Below are 22,453 nucleotides of genomic sequence, written 5' to 3'. Positions count from 1 at the left end.
ATCGCCAAACAGATTAGCTGTTTAAGTAATTTCCTACTGGGAAGGGGAAACTATGAAGCGGGGCTCATTTTTGAAAAGCTAATATTTTCACGACCTTATGAGTTTGTTCTTATGGCTAAGAATAACTTTTGCCAGAATCCAAGATGGCCGCTCTCCTTACCCGACAACAATATTTACCCGCATTTTATTGGATGCCCGGGGTTGACGCGTCTTGTGCCATTTATTTTATTTGCTGGCTAATCGTAGATAGCAAAAGTCACTTATTAATAAACAGGGTTGGCTTATAACTAACAAGGGACGTTTATCGGATTTAGAATTGTATTTACATTATTGGTGGCATTAAATAACAGCACTGCACAGGCAATGTATAGTCACTCCTTGCCTCCAACTGTACGCACATTAGGGACAGTTTAATCACGTTGATCTACCGTATTGTTATAAACTTATAATAGTTAAATATCCAGTAGCTGAACGTGAAAAAAAGCACGTGTTTATCATGAAGTTCAAGCACGTCAGCTGCATCTACCACTCAGTTGATAATTATGGTCAAACTAAGACACTTCTTACGTATATGAAGGAAATAAATACAGAGCACATGATGTATCACGTGATTCGGCCTCCTTCGCCGTGCGCGTCATTTTCTTCCTGCAAGCGCCTGACAGAACCCGGAAGTAGCTGAAAGCAGGGCGACTCAGAGCGGGATCGCAGTCAGCGCTTGAAAGGAACCGTACCAGGTATCACGTTCATTCGTGGGCTATGAGGGCGTGCAATTCCCCTTGTGCTATAGATTTTGTGATTGTACGTAGTGTATACATAGTGCGCCTAACAGTAGGACTCTGTATAGAGCAGTGGAGCTGCAGGTGCAGGGCAGGCAAACTGGAGACAGGAGCAAAGTGCACATTTAAAAGTTTGAGAGATACTGATAGTTGCCTCCCCCTATAAATAGAATGGCTGGACTTTCTGGGGGCTTTTATAGTCACTAAAGAAAGGCTGAAGAAGTAAGTACATGAGGCATTTTGATTGAGAGAACAGCATCTGCTTCCTGACAGTTTCAATAGGAGATGGACTGGCTATTGCAGATCTCAGGGTTGCACCTTGCTGAAAGGATCATACTAAAATAAGACATTTTCTACATATAATCAAAAATTCTGATTCTTTTCTGAAATAATCAAGTTATTCTTCACCCTCCTCTGGGTCAGATTGGGGGGCCTGCTGGGGCCCATGGGGATGCTGTCTCAGGTGCCCCGTGCCACAAAGCCCACTCCAGGCCCCCGCACATACTGCAAACTCCCCGCACATACTGCAAACTCCCCGCACATACTGCAAACTCCCCGCACATACTGCAAACTCCCCGCACATACTGCAAACTCCCCGCACATACTGCAAACTCCCCGCACATACTGCAAACTCCCCGCACATACTGCAAACTCCCCGCACGTGTGTACACATACCAGTGACCAGAGCAGGAGAGGGAGGCCAAGAGGAGCAGTGTCGAAATTCGGGCAGTGACTGGCCCCTGACCCTTCTCGGTATTTGTCATTTTTCATTCTGTCAACTTCAATCAAATTCAAGCAGCACACACCTTGTTCAATCCATATTTGTTTGGGTGCACCTCCCACAGTGTCCTTCCACACTAGGAAACACTTGTAGACTTACACATGACTTGGTGCACCTGAGAAACTGACTAAATATTTCTAGCCCCATGTCAGATTTCAAAATTAAATATAAAAAAAAACCAGTTTGCTCTTTTGAAAAACGGATCTCAGTGCAGAAGTCTGCTGGAGCAGCACTGTTAACTGATGCATTTTGAAAGAAACCTGTTTTCCCATGAGTGTATCCCTTTAACTACTAGTAAGATACATTTTCTATTGACCTACATGTTGCAAACCTCCCAACTGTCCTGTTTTTCACGGTACAGTCCCGATTTTTACAGCTCAACCCGCAGTCCCGGGTTTCTTACTGAAATGTCCCAACTTTTTCTTTGATCTCCTACACTGAACAACCAGAAAAAGATGCAACGTTTCTAACTTAATTGGTTTTTGGCAGAGAGCCCAGAATAGATACTTAGATACTTTTATAACAATTTAAGACAAGCAGGTCTCTTGGGGAAACTGACTTGCAGGTCAATTCATCTTCATTAGCAAAACTGTAATAATACATAAAAACCACTGAAATGTGTTCAAACTTTCATAACCTGTCAAATTTTGTAAAATGAACATGGTAATTAGGGGGGTATCCACAAAAATGGGTGTGGTCGAAAAAACAAATGACCGTGGCCTAACTGCATATGGCCCCGACATAATTTATCTGCCTGTTCAGTCCTGGCTTAGGCCACTCGGTTGGCTAACGTGTATGATCAACCTTTGTGTGGCCACCTTTAGAGAAAACAATTGCTATATTTAGCTCTGTTATTAAGTCTGTATACTGTAAACCTTGCCTTCCTGCAAAACTGTGAATGTATTTGTCTTGCCCTGTGTGTTAATGTTTCTTTATGACCTTCATATACAAAGGCAAACTATAGTTCATACTCTTTTCATTTTTCAAAGTCCAAGTCATGTATAACAGCCCAGTCAGAAGCTAGATTTAAAGCTAGAGTCACATTTATTTGTTTACCTTTAATACAGTGCAAAGAGCTGCTCCATGTTTTTTTTATGCATCAGCGTTCTGCATGCAAAGCAAACGTGAAACCCTGCAGTTTTTTTAGACAGAAGGGCACCATGTAATCTAATCACGGGCCCGAAGGATTGAATCAGACTAATTTGGCCCATCACAATCCAACAAGAGGACTTTGTTATGTATGCCCTGCTTCAGGAGAAGCTTTTGATTCTTCCTTGGATTTCAGTTGAATGTTTTTTTTTTGGAATTGATGGATCGTATTGAACTGTAGCCTTTGCTATTATCATTATATTTGTCCAATGTAGGTATTTTTACACAAATCGCTGAAAATGTAAAGGACCACTACTATCAAAATCAATATTATAATGTGAATAAATGTACAATTTATTTATATCTTTAACTTGTAAAAAGCAAATTATTATTGCAAAGAGCCAAGCTTACAGGAAAACTATACCCCCAAAATTAATACTTAAGCAACAGATAGTTTATATCATATTATATTAAAGAATCTTACCAAACTGGAATATATATTTAAGTAAATATGTTTGTGTGCACCATGAATCATACGATTGCAGGGGGCGGCCCTTATTTTTTAAAATGGCAATTTTCTATTTACGATTACCCAATGGCACGTACTACTAGAAAAGTTTATTATTATGAAAATGGTTTGTTTACATGAAGCAGGGTTTTACATATGAGCTGTTTTATGCAATATCTTTTTATAGAGACCTACATTGTTTGGGGGGGGTGTATAGTTTTCCTTTAAAGCATCAGTTAGGGAAGGTGGCCTAGGCCTCCACACTGGGAATTTTACCTTCTAGCCGTACAGGTTTGCTATGTCCAATGGTGGTTCTGCCCCAATCCCAACTTTCCCTTACAGGCAGCAGTAGCCAGTTCAGTGGAGTCACTGAAATATATCCCATTCCGTAAACTATCCGATATCCTAACTGAACACCTGATCATTGCATGAACACCTTACAAAGCATGGCAGATGATACTGAATTTGTATAAACTGAAGCCTTGTGAGTTAAACAGTAGCTTAATAAAGGGCCGGGAGCAGGCCAGAAATGTTTCAATTGTCCCATATCTAATGCCATGTGTTTCAAATAAAGGCTTTTTAAACTAAATTTCTTGCATCGGCGGTGCTGAAGCCTCCGATTCTATCCCTGGGCTTGCCACTATGGGGTAACTCTCACCTACCCAACTTTCAACAAATTGCAGGGGCCAGTTACCTAGAGACCAGATCAGGCACACAGAACCAGGGAGTTGCTCCCCTGCTTCTCATATCTGCAACTCCAACAGGCCTTTTGGCAGCAATTCCAAAGGACCATAGTGCCCTTTGTGGTCAAGGAGAAATTACTCTCAGAAACCCCTGCTCTAAAAAGATGATCACCATACTATATTCTCTACTCCTCTCTACCCTCCAATCTTCCTTTCTCACAGCTCACACAGCTTGGCATCATGCTGTAGTGGAGCTTGATGATGAAGATCGGGAGAAAGCAAATGACCTGGCCTACGACAAATTCAATTTAAAATCATCCACAGGCTTCACATGACTCCCTTACGGCGATGTTTCCCTAAATGTGGCATCCCAATGTGGACTACCTATCCATATAATTTGGCTATGTCCGCAGGTACAACACTTTGGGAGCAGGTGCTAGACTATATTCAGAACACAACATCCCTGCCTAAAATACTTACACTCAAGGTGTGCCTATTCGACATTGTGGAAGATATTGTCTTTGAATCTGTAACACGTATCCTTTTCCAAACCTTATTGTTTTATGTATCCTCCTTCAATGGATGGCACATTCCCCCTCGTCACTTACTAGATGGCTCAGCCTACTTCAAGCCCTTCTCCCTCGGAGGTGATACAACTCACCTACACTTTAAGGGTAGGCCCCCAAAAATAACTACAACATATGGAGAGAATGGGCTGAGGCTATAGACTAATACTATATGGGTAACCCTCTGAGACTAGAACTCCTCCGTCCACTGAGAACCACAAAGCCCTCCTTTTTCTCTAGCAGGTGACTGACCATCATCTTGAGTAAGTCACCAGACTGACCACACTTTATAGGTGTAGTTGGTGTATTTAAGACACAGAAACTAAACACGTTTGTACAGGTATGGGACCTGTTATCCTGAATGCTCAGGACCTTGGGTTTTCCAGATAACGGATTTCCAGATAATTATATCTTGGTTTGATATGTTTTATTATTACAGAGAAAAAGGAAGCCATTTTTAAAAATGTGTTTTATTTGGATTTAATGGTGTCCATGGGAGACTGCATTTTAGTAATTCGGATCTTTCTGGATAACTGGGTTTCCAGTTGTATTGTTTATTGTTGTATCAATGTTACTAATGCTTAAATAAAAACTAGGGATGCACCAAATCCACTACTTTGGATTCGGCGAATCCGCGAATCCTTGGAGAAATATTCAGGTAAATACCGAACCGAATTTGAATCCTAATTTGCATATGCAAATTAGCGGTGCGAAGGTGAAAACATTTTTTTACTCCTTGTTTTGTGACAAAAAGTCACGCGATTTCCCTCCCTGCCCCTAATTTACATATGCAAATTAGGATTCGGATTTGGTTTGGCCGGGCAGGAGGATTCGGCCAAATCCTGCTGAAAAAGGCCGAATCCTGGATTCCGTGCAAACCTTTAAAAAAACATGTTTTGATGGTGTGTGGGGAGTAGTGAAAATGTCACTTTCCTCTTAGGGAAGTAATAACATCACCAAGATAATAAGCTATAGGCAGCAGCACAGACCTACACAATAATAACATGATACAGTTTAACTTGCCAGATAGAGCTGAGTTCATTCACATGACTGCAGCTGGAATGTGACTAAGCACAGCAGCGAGATGAATATCTGTGTGTGGTTGATTAGGCAAACATTCTCATTTCTCTTCTTAAACTTATACTGATGGACTCCACCCCCATTCATTCTTAGCCTCCTGGCACTGCTGCCCTTTTCCAGGGCAGGGGTTTGTGAAGCTCTGATAAACCTGCATGTATTCCCAGCAATATGCAAGGGGAACATGCTACATAGACATGGCAGTCTTTGGTACTGGATTACAGTTTATACATGTAATCCAGTTCATCAGAGTCGAGCTCATTGCAATACCCCTAGTACAGCATTTTGTACGAAAATGTAATGCCAGACTTGTATAAAGTAGGTCTGAGGCCTACTAAAAGGGAATCTGCGTATTTGCACTTAAAGGGATACTGTCATGGGAAAATGCGTTTTTTTTCTTCAAAACGCATCATTTAATAATGCTGCTTCAGCAGAATTCTTGCACTGAATCCATTTCTCAAAAGAGCAAACAGATTTTTTTTTATATTTAACTTTGAAATCTGGCATGGGACTAGACATATCGTCAGTTTCCTAGGTGCCCCCAGTCATGTGACTTGTGTTCTGATAAACTTCTGTAACTCTTTACTGCTGTACTGCAAATTGGAGTGATATCACCCCCTCCCATTCCCCCTCAGCAGTCTTAACAACGGAACAATGGGAAGGTAACCAGATAGCTCAATAGTAAAATCCAGGTTCCACTGCGTCACATTGAGTTACATTAAGTATTAGAAACAGCCAGCCAGAAAGCAGTTCCATCCTAAAGTGCTGGCTCTTTCTGAAAGCACATGACCAGGTAAAAATGACAGGCTGCCTACACACCAATATTACAACTAAAAAAAATACACTTGCTGGTTCAGGAATTAAATTATATATTGTAGTAAAGTGAATTATTTATTTAGAAATAAAAAGTACATCATAAAAATCATGATAGAATCCATTTAATTATCTATTAGTTATTTGTACAGCACAACACATTTACAGCAATTATACCTCATTTATCACAGCCCCAGTGGAGCATACATTCTAAGGTCGTTATATATATGTTCACACACAATATGGTCAGCTTTATCAGGAGCCAATTGGCATGTATGTTTTTGGAGTGTGGGAGGAAACCCACACAGGCACAGGGAGAACTCGCAAACTCCTTGCAGTGGAATCAAACTCAGGAGCCCAGCGCTGCAAGGCAGACGTCTGACCCACTTAGACAGATACAGTCTTTGTTAGCAATGTGTCAATCAGGGCCGGAAATAGGGGTAGGCAGACGATACTTAAAAACTTACATGATGGGAATAAATAATTTGTTAATCTATTTTCATTTCTGCATTTTACTGAAACATGTTCAGGTTCATTGGCTGCTGAGAAAACTCCCCCCCCTCCCCATTTCGCTGAGTTTCTTTGGTGGAACCATAAAATGCATTGGACTGGATGGAAATGGCAGCATTCTACAGTTGTGCACAATTCTCTCTGTAGCTAGTGCAGTCCCTTCAGACATCCGTTCCAACTTAGTTTGGGCTGTTAGTGATGACGCTTAGTTTTATCAAAATTATTCATTAAACTATGTTGTTAAACTATGTCTCTCTGTTCATTTTAGTCTTTACATACAATGCATGATGCTTTCCAGTCCCAGGATAGTATATTGAGAAAGCATAGGGAAGTGTGCATCAGTAGGCACACCTTTGCAAGGCTGATAAGAAGGGAGGCTTCCTGATTACAGTGAAGACACAAACCTCTTTGTGCGTGTGCGTATGTGTGGTTGTGTACTTTCTGCCTTATGAGCCTGACTCATCACATGCCTGCCTCTTCTCTGCAGATCTGCCTCTCCGGAAGATGGGAGCCATCAAAATCTCTCCAGAATATAACTGGTTTCGAAGCACAGTTTCCCTAAAAAGGGTAAGTAGGACATTAAGAGACTGAGCTTGATTATACTGCGTGCTGGAATTTATCCTTTACATTCTATGGTGTAACTTACTGACTTTGCTCACATAAGTAGGAACAAGGATTTATGCAGCACTATATTGCCAGGCATGGAGCAAGGGAGCCCAGGGCAGGGACGGAAACTAGGGCACAAAATCTCTATACATCAAATATATTATTTGCGACCCTTCGGCTCTTTTTTAACAGGTTGGGCATCACTGATGTAAACAGTAATGAAAATCGTACAGTATTACAGTTGTACAGTTATATTACAGGAATTTCTTCATACTCCTAGTGTATTCTCTGGCCAGCAGCCCATTCTGAGTCACATTTCCACCATCGCCTGCACTTAAACCGGGCCTGTATAATTAATAATATTTGAGATGCAATTAATTCAATTTATTGTGCTTCAATATCAGTGATGTCTAATGTTGGCTCCCAGCACCCTTGTTTATAATGCAACAACAACAAAAGGGCTGCAAGCTATGCAATGTATATTTGGACTTCTGACATCTATAGGTAACCAGCAATGCTGAAGTTGCAGTGTTGGTTTGATAGGGACCCTTTTAGGGAATTGTGTTAGATGGGGTGCTGAGTGCAGAAAAGTAGGATGGTCTGCAGGGTGAGAGGGAAAAAAAAGTTGCAGTTCCACTTTAAATAAACTTGAAATGGAGTAGAGAGTAAAGGTGTATAGTCCCCTCTGTTTTTCTATACTTAGACCATAGAGTGGAAAAGGAAAGTGTCTGGAATTACTGTTTGGCTGCCAGACGCAAAGAGAGATCTAAACAGATGGTGGTATAATTGTTGACAGTAGCGCTGATATGTTTTGGATTTTGGCATTCAGTCATGTCTGTTAATATGTTTCTCATTTATGAGCTGTTCTTTTTGTAGATCATAGTGGATGATGATGACAGCAAGGTGTGGTCTCTTTATGATGCCGGCCCCCGCAGTGTGCGCTGCCCCATTATATTTCTGCCTCCAGTTAGCGGCACTGCCGACGTCTTCTTCCATCAGATTCTGGCACTGACTGGCTGGGGCTACAGAGTTATCGCTGTGAGTAAGAAATCGGAAAGAAAGGTCTAACATTAATGCTCAAATGGCCAGGACTTCATCCTCTCCCTTTCTTACAAAACATAGATGCAACGTAAAATTATCTGATACCAATTTATTGCTGCTTTCTAGGGCTGGGCTATAAATAAAATACATCTGTACTTTGACTATAAAGACATTTTAAGGATATGTATTTGTTTTCTTTAATACAAAACCAAGGGTTACTGATGTGTCACCAGTAGTGTGATCTGCAGTCAAAAGAACTCTCTCCATTAGGGTTATAGTTAATAGTCTTAGCTCTCCTCTGTGATTTAGTGCTTGGAGTATTAATTCTCTACCACCGATACAGATTAATACAGATTAACATTCTCAGTGTTAGATAGAATTGGTTGTGGGAGCTTACTTTGTGCCATAAAACATAAATCTGGTTATGGCAAAGTTGAAACAGGAATACCTGTGCAACTAACCCATGGCCTAATGCATTGTATTGATATTCTAATAAAGTATATATATCTAATAAAAAAAAAAAAAAAATATATATATATATATATATATATATATATATATATATATATATATATATATATAGGCACAATATTGTTCCTGTCCTATGGGTCCCTGGAGAGAATGGAAGAGAGCAGGGTGGGCTTACATTCCTTGCTTCATGTAAGGCTTTGCATCTGCCTAATAAGAGGTAGTTTGCTAATGAATTTGTAGTTAAAAGGAGGTGTGTGACTGTTATTCCTTATGTGAAGCCAGTGGGCTGAAGATTTGTGTTTGTGCCAAATAAAAGCCAGCATAGTAGCATTTAAACATGAAAGGTGGTGTCAGTCTCCATTTACTGAAAACCTTTGGATCATTACAGTCACCAGAAACCTTACAAACCATCATGTATACTGGCAAAGATACACAACTGTATCTGCTACAACACTGCGAACCTCAGGATAGACTTTGAAACATGAGGTTAACATGCCATAAGATATTCAGATAATTTATGCAGTTTGTATCTCTAGAACATCTTTGCACAGAGACAGCCATCTAACCTGAAACAACATTCAAGCTCTGAGTAAGAGAGACATATCTGTAGAGCATTACTTTCTTAGGGGACACAATGTACACAAAGTTCCCTCAGATGCATTTATCCTTCGCTATGGTCCTATTTGATGGGTTTATTATTCTACTACTAAAAGTATAACTCTATGGCTGGCTTTGGAACAGTTTAGAACTTTAGAAAAGTTAACACTCTAACACTAAGAATTTTTGATCTTTGCAAAGGCTCAAGCTAGAGTGATTAGCAGAAGGACTAGCTCTTCATTATGGCTAGTGTTATAAGGTCTAGCAGGCTGGGTGTAATGTGTGTTAGTTCTTTGTCCAGGTTAGTGCTAAAAGAGGCAACTCTCCAGAATATTAGTGCTAGAACGGTTAGCTCTCCAGTAAGATCCATCCTATAATATTGTATCCACGGGTTGATTTCAACATACAACTGCAAGCACACTACATACATTTTTAATCTTGAACACTTTTCTATGGTAGCTGCTCTGTGCATTCTATTAATAAATAGTGCCCTTGTCACTCTGTTACTGTCACATCATACTTAACTTTCTGTCCTTAAAAACTGATGAATCTCAGTATTGTTTGAATTGTATGAATAGAATTGCAGTGATGTAACCAGTGTTTCCCATTTCAGCTCCAGTACCCTGTTTATTGGGACCATTTAGAGTTTTGTGATGGATTCAGGAAACTTCTGGATGATTTGCACTTGGATAAGGTGAGCTATTCTGCGTAACACTTCTCAGTTTAATGTAGTAGGCACTTATGATGACCAGTCACCAATTATTTTTTTGTAAACTATGCCCTTGCCTTGATTTTTATTCTGTTTATGTACATATGAATTAAATATTTATGATGAAAAAGACCTCTGTTCTGTCATGCTCTAGTGGCCAGTTTGATGTGAGGCAACTCCATAGCTGCCTATACACTTTGCCCATACAGGCTATCTGCAGGAATGCAGGTCACATATCGGGACATTTGGTGTCTCCTAATACATTTCATAATATGTCCTGCTAATGCCAGAAGTGTGTACTTATATCTACTTAATTGTTTTATCTGTTGCTTGCAGGTTCATTTATTTGGAGCTTCTCTTGGGGGATTCCTAGCGCAGAAGTTTGCCGAGTACACTCACAAGTCTCCCCGAGTCCAGTCCCTAATACTCTGTAACTCGTTCAGTGATACCTCTATTTTCAACCAGACCTGGACAGCAAATAGGTAGTGCATTTATCATTTTACTGCTTAGTTTTCCCCACTGAAAATATAAGTAGTAATACTCACACTTAAGGTGGCCATAGACGCACCTATAATATCTTGCAAAACAAATTTCCCTATGATATTTGGTGCATGTATGGTGGTAGATGAGCCAACCGATATCAGAAGAAGACTTGGATATCTGCTGGCTAATCAATCGGGTTAGCCGGAAAATTTTGATTGAGTGCCTTTGAAGGCCTCCAAACATCGGCCATCATTGGTGCTGATTCGTCAGATACAGGTAGAATTGTATTGTTTCTACCTGTATATCTGAAGATTCAGCTGTACACATGTGTGTTGAAATGAATGATCTTTTCTGGAAGGATCGTAATTGTACCGTCTATGGCAAAACCAAAGGCATCATCACATCCATTAAAACTTTTTTAGGATTTAAACTGCCAAAGGGAGAGAGAACCATATTAAATTATTTATATGGAGGTTGACATTTTTTCAGTGATTGGGGAGAAGTGGTGGATAGAAAACACAGCCCAAAAATTGGATTAATTGGAAAGTCTAATTTGTTTTAAGACCTTGGCACCAGTTCCCTGGTTTCAAAAATGCAGGTCTCATTCTGTAATTTTTTTTGGTAGGTATTTACCCTTTCCTGCTTCTGAGTTGCTTTTAATAGAATGTTCTCGCAGGGGGACTGGTGTTGGTCAGGACTGAAAGCAGGTTAGAGATTTCTCGCTTTTTGACTTCTCTGGGCTGTTTTAATTAGGAAAAAACTATGTGGGGAATGCAGCATATTGTCCAGTACATGAAGACCAATGTGATTATTGTCTCAGAATACCTACTTTTGAACTTTGGATGTGACGGGCAAATGCTCTGGTGTGGTGTTGGTAATGGAATTATTTGTCCTCATTTTCTGACAAGATATTTTTCCTCTTCAGCTTCTGGCTTATGCCAGCTTTCATGCTCAAAAAGATATTATTGGGGAACTTCTCCTCTGGCCCAGTGGATCCAGTCATGGCAGATGCCATTGATTTCATGGTAGACCGGGTAAGATAGAATGATGCATCTCTTTCTCTTTACATTTCATTTGAACTGGAAGCCAAACCTGCATGACAATATGCAATTGGCTTTCTATCGGTGTATAGATATGAAACTAACACAGGAAAACAGCTGTTGCCTGGGTTGTTTTTGTATAAAGAAGCATGGCTAATGCAGAGAGGCTTTCTTGTATCCCACCTACAGTTCATTAGAGTCCACACAGAGAGCTAGAAAATGGAGCTTGTAAGTCATATTGGCTAGTGTGGGAATGGATGATAGCGGGATAATGCAGTTTTGGAAATTAAAGAAACAAAACAGATTATTTAATAACAATGTTCCTAGTTGCTTTCTCTCAAGTAAAATTCTTTTTGTATCAATAATAAACATTCATTAAAAAAAATGGGGGCAATTTGTTTCAAATCGTTTTCTTTTTAACCACTTTCGATGTGTAAACCATAGTACTATGTTGTGTCTAATACTATCCGTTGGTAAAGTTCTTTTGATGTTGTTGGGCTCTGTGGGGTAATCTATCCTGGAACCTTTTTGGAGCGTTTTATGTGAAAACATTTTTGGAACTTAACACAGATCTGTTGTACAACTGACTGTTATTGTTTGTGCTTACAGCTTGAAAGCCTAAATCAAAGTGAACTGGCTTCTCGCCTAACCCTCAACTGCCAGAATGCTTATGTGGAACCTCACAAGATCCGTGACACTGCAGTTACCATCATGGATGTAAGTCTTCTATTTTTCCGTTGACATTCTATTGCAGGAAGAGCCTTTGGTTTATTTCGCTGACCTTTCTTTGCATACTTATTTGTCTCCACAGGTAAGCATTTTTTTTAGCTATATAACATCAGGGCTGCCATCAGAAATCACGTGGCCCCATACAATAAAATTTCCTGGGCCCCACCCAAGATGCCCCCCACCTCACACCCACCTCACACAACAATAAAAATGCCACACAGACAGCACTAAAAACTGTAACCCCCCCCCCTCCACACACGTTATTAAAAGTCATTGGTGGTCAGGGCCCCCTTTTAATTAAAATAAAAAACTGACGCCAGGTTCCCCCATAAAGGTTTTCAGAAAAACCATTGGTGGTCAGGGCCCCCCTATAAGTTATAAAAAAAACAAAAAAACATTGATGAATTAAAGAAAAACATTGGTGGCCATGCCCCCCCTTACAAGTTAAAAAGAAACATTGGTGGTCAGAGGCCCCATAGGATATTAAAAAAAAACATTGGTGGCCAGGGGCCTATAGAATATTAAAATAATACATTGGTGGGCAGGGGTTTAATAAAAAAAACAAAAACAGATTGGTGTTCAGTGGAACATAGTTTAGGATCCTTTTTGTGGCAGTTTGTATGTATGAGAATGTATGCATAAAAGTAATAAGTCTAACAATTGTGTCGTAGGTTTTCCTTAAACCTATGGGTTTGCATTAAACCTATTGTATATGCCAAGTATTTATCCCATCACACAAATGTCAAATTTATGGTACAGGCTGCCAAGATGGTCTGGACTGATATTCAGAATAAGGCCTGGCACTTAGGGTAAGTATTGCAAAAATGAAAATTTAATAAAAGCTTCAGCATACTGAAATAAGAAACTTTCGAAATACAATCAATTAAAAATTCTGTACAGTTTCTGAAATAATCAAGTTCATCTTCACTATCCCTCTCTCAGCAGAAGACCTCATTCTGTCTTCATGCAGGAGTTGGGTGTCATTGACAGTTAGATCAATATATCTTATAGGGGGGCTCCTTTTGCCTAGAAGATGTTTTAGAGCTCACTCTATTAAAATCACTAGACATTGTGTCTCTCTACATGCAGGATTTGTGCAAAAGGCAGTCATTTTTTTTTTTTACTGGAATCACTTATTTGAGTGAGTTCTAATTCATCTGCTAGGAAAGGGAGCCCCCCCTTATAAGATATACTGGATATAACTGTCAATGAACTTCTGACAACTCCTGCAAGAAGAGAGAATGAAGAGAAACAGATGCTGAGCGAGGGATAGTGAATATGAACTTGTTTATTTGAAAAAAGATGCAGAATATTTAATTGATTTTATTTACAAAGCTTCTTATTTCAGTATGTTGAAGCTTATATTACATTTTCATTAGTTCCACTTTAAGTACACAGAAGACCCACATCGGCCCAGTATAAAAAACACTGGTCAGTGGCAGCTGCATTTGCCAAAGTTTTCCGACTGCCAGTTTGAATTCAGATTGAAGTCAAATTAAAATCTGTCAAAGACATGACTGGTATCTGGCAGCATGCGGTGTGGCAAGATCAAATACCAGGCATGAAAAGGGTGTTAACTATCAAAAGCTCATTGTTTGCAGGAAGCATTTAGAGAGAGCTTACTGTATTAGGCCCCTGACACATGCATGCCCACTATGGTAAATTTCGGTAGGAGCCAATTAACCAGGCTGTTTGTCTCTGGACTATGGGAGGAATCCTACATAGAAAAGGTGAGAAGAAATAAATTCCTTGCAGATAATTTGATAAGAACTGAACTCTGTAGCCCTACATTGCTAACCACTGAGATACTGTGTTGTCCCATATGAGCAGGAGCAGCCATTCTGCTCTCCTTAAGCATTCCATCAATACCTGTATTAGTAAATCTAATAGCTGTGGCCCTCATACAGTTATTTATTCAAAAACATACAAAGGCATCTAAGGGTAAAGGCACACGGGCAGATTCTGGGAGATTAGCCCTCTTCTTCGGGACGACAATTTCCAAACTGCCTTCTCGCCGGCTAGAATGAAAAACCGCCAGCGGGATGGCACTCGCGGCGCTTCGTTTTCGTGCCTCACAAGGAAACTTCAGGCGACCTCAGAAAACGAAGCACCGCGAGTGCCATCCCTCTGGCGGTTTTTCATTCTAGCCGGCGAGAAGGCAGGGGAAGGCGGTTTGGGAAGATTGACGCTCCGAAGAAGAGGAGATTTGTTGCTGGAGCGACTAATCTCCCCAAATCTGCATGTGTGCCCTTACCCTAAACTGCCAGCGTACTTACACATATCCTTATTTGTTTTTTGTATAGCAGAACTTTTTATTTTTTTGGTAAGGTTTTTAATTTTCTCATGAAATGTAGGTGTATAGGTTGTATCTATGGTGTGTACATTTAGGTCCTACACACTTCTATGTGAATGTATATTAATCGTATATTAATAAAAATACAATTTTGTCACCAAAGCTTTAAAAACAACTGTATTCTGTTCTCCCCCACCCAAAATAGAAAGAGGGGAAATACAAGTGCATGCAAACTAGATTTTCAGAATAGATTTTAGGGATTCTGTTACCTGGGTGCTGCCCAGGTAATAGGACCTTTCCTTTACATGTCTGTGTAATTAAAGTTTACAGAGCAGAAAGACTTGCCAGGACATGTGCCTGAGACACGCACTGCAGTACAGGACCGATTTCCACAACTCTGATTTCTTCATAGGCCATACCTCCCCCCCACCTAATGCTTGTATGGACTTTACCCTGGAGTCTCCGGTGTGTGCAAAATGTGCAAGGAAGAAGCAGGCGCTTTACTGCATATATTGTGCTCCTTCCCAGCAGTTCAAAAATGTTACCGGGCACTAGCACCAGGAAAACATCTGCCAGGGTTGGGATCGGTTTTACAAAGTTACCGGCAATGTAGTTTCCAGTAAATTCGCAATACCCCAAAGTGCAGCCCCTGGCCCGCCCCAATCCACACTCTTAAAGGAATAGTTCAGTGTAAAAATAAAAACTGGGTAAATAGATAGTATGTGCAAAATAAAAAATATCTCTAGTAAAGTTACCGTAGTTAACCAAAAATGTAATGTATAAAGGCTGGAATGAGAGGATGTCTAACATAACAGAACAGAACAGTACTACCGGCTTTTCAGATCTCTAACTCTGAGTTAGTCAGCCACTTGAAGGAAAAAGAAGAGGTGCTTAAGGGGTGATATGATAACTATGTATAAATATATAAGGGGATCATATAATAATCTCTCTAATGCTTTATTTAGCAATAGGTTCTTCCAGCTGACACAAGGTTACCCATTCCGATTAGAAGAAAAGAGGTTTTGCTTAAATATTTGGAAGGAGTTTTTTTTACAGTGAGAGCTGTGAAGATGTGGAATTCTCTCACTGAACAGGCTGATGCATTAGATAGTTTTAAGAAGGGCCTTTTAGCAAGTGAGGGAATACAGGGTTATGGAAAATAGCTCATAGTACAAGTTGATCCAGGGACTGGTCCAATTGCCATATTGGAGTCAGGAAGGAATTTTTTCCCCCTCTGAGGCAAATTGGAGAGGCTTCAAATGGGTTTTTTTTTTGCCTTCCTCTGGATCAACTGGCAGTTTTAAAAAAAAATTAAAAGGTTGAACTTGATGGACATGTGTCTTTTTTCAACCTAACTTACTATGTTATTATGTAAGGGGCCACATGGGACATAACTGTTCAGTGAGTTTGCAGTTGATCCTTAGCATGCAGCTCAGATTCAAAAGCAACAGTTATGACCCCCCTCAAGTCACTGATTGGTTACTGCCTGGTAACCAATCAGTGGAAACCAAGAGAGCTGCAAAGCAGGAAGTCGTTTTCTGGCTATTATGTTAGACATTCAGTCACTCCAGCCTTTATACATTACATTTTGGCTAACTAACTATATTAGAAACATGTTTTATTTTGCACGGCCTATCTATTTACTTAGTTTTTATTTTTATACTGAACTGTTCCTTTAAGCCCCTCATCCAGTAAAAACTAAACAGTCTCTTACTCTTTATCCTTTCCAAAGACTCTCTCAGACATCTGGTGATGTAATCACCCTGCCCTTCACCATCATCATCCCACCACTTTACATCATCGTCCCGCCTCCTGGTGTGTCACCGCCCCCACTGGCGGGTAAGAATATTTTAAAAAGGTGGCAACCCTACCCGGCCAGAATTCAGCCTGCTTGCCCATGTCCCACTATTTATGTCAACCATTTCTGATAGATTATGTCTATTCAAGAAAGACCATACTCCTAACTTGGAAATCCATAGAGCTCCCACCACTGCAACTGGAATTGTAAGGAACAGACTATGTTCATTGTAGTGCTTATAAATATGCACCAGCACTGCCTGTAACTGATACTCTTGTGTATTAAGATTGCATTTTTTTTGTATTGTGTATGAATGCAAACCTTTATCTTTGCAGGTGTTTGATCAGAGTGCACTCTCCATGGATGCCAAGGAAGAAATGTACAAGTTGTATCCCAATGCCCGCAGGGCACACCTGAAAACTGGGGGGAATTTCCCCTACCTGTGTAGAAGTGCTGAGGTCAACCTCTATGTGCAGGTATTCCCTTCGCATTACACACCGCTCCAAAAAACTATAAATATACGTGTGTATGTTTCATGCTTTACAGTCTACTGTAACGTCTTACACGAATGTACAAAGCAGGAATGATTTATTTCATTATATCCAGTTCTTATTAAAGGAGCAGTAACATCAAAAAAATGTTTTTTAAAGTAATGAATAAATAATGTACTGTTACTCCGCACTAGTAAAACAGGGTTGTCTGCTTCAGAAACACTACTATAGTTTTTATAAACACGCTGCTGTTTAGCCATGGGGGCAGCCATTCAAGCACAGTACACATAGTAGATAACAAATAAGCAATGCAGAATCCCATTGTACACTACAGAGCTTATCTGTTATCTGTTGTGTATCCTGTGCCTTTTCTCCTTTTTCAGCTTTGAATGCCTGCCTCCATGGCTACACAGCAGCTTGTTTATATATTATTATATTTTTTTGGTGTTACTGTTTCTATAAAGGAGGACCAAACCTCAAAAATGTATATGGCTTGAAATGCCATATTTTTATACTAACGTAATGCACCAGCCTAAAGGTTCAGCTCCTCTATAAAACCTGTTGAAAAACTAAGCTTAGGGATTGCCTCAAAATTCAATTGGTTTATGGTTATTTGCCTTCTTCTTCTGACTCTTTGCAGCTTTCAAATGGGAGTCGCTGACCCCATCTAAAAAGCAAATGCTCTTTAAGGCTACAAATGTATTGTTATTGCTAATTTTTATTACCCATCTTTCTATTAAGGCCTCTCCAATTCATATTCCAGTCTCTTATTCAAGTCAATGCATGGTGGCTAGGGTAATTTAGACCATAGCTACCAGATTGTGGTTATTTAGCTTTTTATTCAGCAGCTCTTCAATTTGCATTTTAAACAAATAATAAAAATGAAACCCAATTGCAAATTGTCTCAGAATATCACTCTCTACATCATACTAAAAGTTTATTTAAAGGTGAACAACCCCTTTAAGACACACTTGACGTAAACCAAACATACTATTAGAAGTATCAATTATTCTTTCAATAAGTCAAGAACTTCAGTTAAGAAATGATACTGTAATTATTAGTAGTTAAACTGTATATATCTGTGAATGCTTATATTCTCTGTTCCTCATAAAATTTCATAAAGAATTTACAAAGAAAAATGTATTTGCAATGTAAACAGTGTCATTTAGAAATTAAAAGTAAACCATAAACATTGTGACAGAATCTCTTTAAGCCAATACTGTCCTTTCTATTACAGACTGTATTAACAACCTTCTTATCTATTGTGAACTGTATGGAGCCTGTCAGTCGCATTTTATTTTTATTTAGCTCTTCTGGTAATGCACCGTAAAGTAGCCATGTTCCTGACTTGGGTGTTTCATTCGTTTTTTTTTTTTGCTTTCAGATTCACTTGCGACAATTTCATGGTACAAGATATGCAGCGATAGATCCTGCGATGGTGAATGCAGAGGAGCTGGAAGTCCAGAAAAGCTGTCCTCAAACCACTGCAGAGGCAACTTAAACTCTACCACTATAAATACCTACAAGACATTCGATCTACTTGATATCTGACAGCAGACTTTTTTTCATCCTGGCGATGTCTGTCTGACACATTTCCAAGAAGGAGCTATAAACTATAAACTGCCGTAGGCAATACTCACCGCAAACCCCACGCTCATGATCGGACTCTTTTATGTAGCTTATGGCAAACTGGGGATTTCTTGTGCGCTTTCTTTCTTCCAGCAACAAACTGCATCAACAGCAAATAGTTTTTTGGTCTCTAACAACACTGTTGGCAGAACAGGGACCAATGAATTTAAGACACACTTCTTGGGCATAATGGAGTTCTAATTGATCCTGTAAATGTGATCATGGGCAGATGAATGTTAGCGATTTCAGCGACACAGTGGTTAAATTGAACAATTCTACAAATGAATTCCATGTCACTAAGTGGTCTTGCAGTTGGCATTGCTGAAGTGAGTGTCCTTATGGCCTCTATCCTTGGACTAGGCTGTATTTAGGGCTAGTAAAACCCTCACTTTGTTGCTGCTACAGCGACACGTCTTCTTTGCTAATCCAAAAGACTTTAGGTAAGTACCACTGCAGATATTGCAAGGTTGCATACAATCAATTTGAAAAGTGACCTTTTGCCTTTTTATGCTTTGCTGCCTGCACAAAACGGTGATGATATTAAGTCACAGTAAGTATTATGGTTGGTTTAGACCCCACAAACGTCTTGTGCTACTTACCAGCTAGCTCCAAAACTTGGCTACTTTCATAGTGAAATCCCTGTTTTTTTTCCCCAAAATTTTAAAAACCGGGATTCTATGCAACAGTCTTCAAGTTATCTGAATAATGCATGAATGTTGATTTGAGGCCAAATGAATTTCCTTTCACACATAAGTCCTGCTGCATACATCCAAGAGAGGAAATCGCCCTCCGCATAGAAGGTTTCAGGTAGTAACCCCCGTATTCTGTTGTTTCATGCCTGCTGTGCTGTATGATGCAGGAAATTAAATGTGGCCATACATGCAGAGATTTGCTCGTTTGGCGAGGTCCTCAAACAAGCAGATGTCTCCACTATATTTCCACCTTGAGGTGGGCAATTCCGGTCTGTAGAGTCCTACGGGAAACAATTTATGAGACTCAGACCCAAACTGGCAACCAGCATATTTACCCACTTTAATCCGCTACTCGACATGCAACTGCCTTATCCGCAACCCGCTAAACACCATTAAACAGGAAGTGCTGTTGCTGCAAAGTGACATCATCAAAAGTGGACGGGGACAGAAAAAGGTTTTGTAAAATTTTAAAAGGAGTAAAATATAGACAATATAACATAAGATAAGAAATTTAGATGAGACCCGCAACCTGCAGACCCACCACCCACAGCTATACCCGCAGCCGAAATACTACCCTTATCCCGCAGGGTACCCGTTTTTATTTTGCAGGTAACCACCCACTACAGGAATCTACCAGGCTGATCTATTGTGGGCCCTACTGCTATGTTCCATAAGCCCAGTAAGAGTATGTCATACAATGTGGTACCTCCACCACAAAATGTCTGACAGATGCCATTCAAGTTAAGGTGGCCATACACAATAAGGTCCGCTCATTTGGCAAGGTCGCCAAACTAGTGGATCTTAACCCGATACACCCACCAAAGTGAGGGCAATATTTGATTAATCTGATCGTTAGGACCTAGGGCCAAACGATCGGATTACAAATAAGGAAATCAAATAGCCGATGTGGTCTTCAATCGCCAAGAAAAATCAAACCTGCACGATCAATATCTGGCCAATTTTTGGGGAGACCTGTCGGAAAACCCCATACACTGGCAGATAAGCCAAATTGGTCTAAATGAATATCAGCAGCTTTAATCTGCCCGTGTATGGTCACCTTTACTTACTGTACACGTTATAGCAGGTCTTAACAGTGTACACATTGTGTGGTTATCTATACAACTATGGGGTATATTTATTAAAGAGTGAAGTTAGAGGTCGCCTCAGTCCTCTAGAGTGAAATTCCGCCACTCTCCATTCATTCCTATGGGGCTTTGAAAGGCGTATTTATCAAAGAATGAACTTTCACTTTCGCCCATTGATAAATATGCTTTTAAAAATCCCATAGAAATATACCCCTATTGGATGTCAAATTTGCAGAGAACAGTTGCAGTCTGGGTCAGAATTATCTTGCTGCAGTGGTAATGAATGCTGGGGACATCTATGTCCAGGGAAAGACTGTAGTAGCTGCAGTTGTCAAGTCTCTGTGCTGTGATTGGGTCGCAGGAATTGGGGAATGCAGCTGTACTTGTCATTTCCTAGTCTCAGTAGAAAATGTTTCTGGACATCTCCTGGAAAATGACTCTGCAAGTGTTTCATCATCTTGGGATGACAATATCCCATTAAGAGCTATGGATAATCTTCTGTTCATGTCTGCCTATAGTTTTATATCCAGTGCAAGGGCCAGGTCATGGCCAGAGAGAATCCAAAGGTCCAGTGCCTTAATCATTTTACTGTATATACTGTATATGTAACGATGTAGAAATTCTGTCGGTCCTCTACTTGTTTTGTGTTTATCTTTATATTATCAAGTGCCAATAAATATTGTTTGGGATATTCAAATTAACTTGCTGAATAAAACAGCAGTATTATCATTTGTATGTTGTTTAGATATCCTATTATTTTGCGTAGGCAACAACGGATTTGTTTTCATCGGTACCATGTTGTGTTAAGCCTTTGATAATTTTGAATAAAATAAGGATGTATGAAAGCTGTTCTATTTTGTATCCAGAGCAATTCTTGTTTGACGTTATATTTACAGGACTGGATGGGATAACATGGCGTAATACAAAGCTCTGGTGAAACGGAGCACAAGCAATATTTGTTCTGGGGTATCTAGTAGAAGTAAATCTAGAGCAACTGGACTTGCTGATTAATCATTGAAGACGTTTCACTACTCATCCGAGCAGCTTCTTCATTTGCTCTAGATTTACTTCTACCAGATATACCATGACCTGGATGAATGAAAGCCTGTAAAGGGTTAGCTCATCATTCATTTTTTATTATTTGTGGTATTTTTAGTGGTTTATTAAGCAGCTCTTCAGTTTGCAATTTTGGCAATCTGGTTGCTAGGGTTCAAATTACCCTAGCAACCATGCATTGATTTGAATAAGGGGCTAGAATAGAAAGATGAAAAAAATAAAATGTAGTAATAACAAGTGAAAAAAATTGGAGTGTAACCGGAGCATTTGTTTTTTTAAATGGGGTCAGTAATCACCATTTGAAAACCAGATAGAGCCAGATGAAGAAGGCAAATAATTCAAAAACGATAATAAATAATGAAGACCAATAAAAATTTTACTTTGAATTGACCATTCTATAAACAAAGCAATCCGAGTGCCATCCCACCGGCGATTTCCATTCTAGTCGGCTGGAGGCAGGTTGGGGAGATTAGTCGCCCCAAAGAAGAGGCGATTTGTCGCCGGGCGACTAAATCTCCCTGAATCTGAGCGTGTGTCTCTGCCCGTAGGTTAACGTTTGGAAATCGCCGGTGGGATGGCACTCGGATTGCTTTGTTTTCCGAAGTCATCTGACTTTGGAAAACAAAGTGCACCAATCACTTCCTCTTTGAGAATAAACTTTTCACCCCCCCCCCTCATTAGAAAGCTTGAAAGAGTTAGAAGTACTTCAAAAACTATAGCATAGAAAAAGTGAAGGCCAATTGAAACATTGCTTAGAACAAGCCATTCGATAAAATACCTAAAGTCATCTTAACGGTGAACCACCCCTTTAAGGGAAGCCTTGTATCTGTCGAATATAATACACAACAATTTGAAATTTACTCAGGCTTCTCTCATTGGATCCCTGTTCAGGTTAATGTCACATGGAGCAGCAGCAGAGAACCCACTCCC

At 39.9% G+C, this 22,453-nt stretch overlaps 1 protein-coding gene across 1 annotated transcript; it reads left to right on the top strand.

The window, feature by feature from the left end:
- Window positions 1-595: 595 nt before the first annotated feature.
- spg21.L (SPG21, maspardin L homeolog) lies at window positions 596-21,316 on the top strand. The gene is made up of 9 exons (XM_018253280.2): window positions 596-734; window positions 7,291-7,370; window positions 8,286-8,447; window positions 10,132-10,212; window positions 10,564-10,709; window positions 11,636-11,744; window positions 12,360-12,467; window positions 16,906-17,046; window positions 18,446-21,316. Exons 2-9 carry the CDS (start codon window positions 7,308-7,310, stop codon window positions 18,560-18,562), a joined length of 927 nt encoding a protein of 308 aa, XP_018108769.1. The 5' UTR covers window positions 596-734; window positions 7,291-7,307; the 3' UTR covers window positions 18,563-21,316.
- Window positions 21,317-22,453: the final 1,137 nt, after the last annotated feature.

This window comes from Xenopus laevis, chromosome 3L (assembly GCF_017654675.1).
Source record: "Xenopus laevis strain J_2021 chromosome 3L, Xenopus_laevis_v10.1, whole genome shotgun sequence".
In the NCBI taxonomy this organism is placed as follows: Eukaryota; Metazoa; Chordata; class Amphibia; order Anura; family Pipidae; genus Xenopus; species Xenopus laevis.
This window is presented reverse-complemented; position numbering and strand designations above follow the sequence as displayed.

Bases quoted from the DNA above. Each gene is read 5' to 3' on its own strand.
- spg21.L (XM_018253280.2), top strand. From the start codon at position 7,308: ATGGGAGCCATCAAAATCTCTCCAGAATATAACTGGTTTCGAAGCACA. The intron at 7,371-8,285 runs GTAAGTAGGACA...TTCTTTTTGTAG, and splicing joins GCACAGTTTCCCTAAAAAGG to ATCATAGTGGATGATGATGA. The intron at 17,047-18,445 runs GTATTCCCTTCG...TTTTGCTTTCAG, and splicing joins AGGTCAACCTCTATGTGCAG to ATTCACTTGCGACAATTTCA.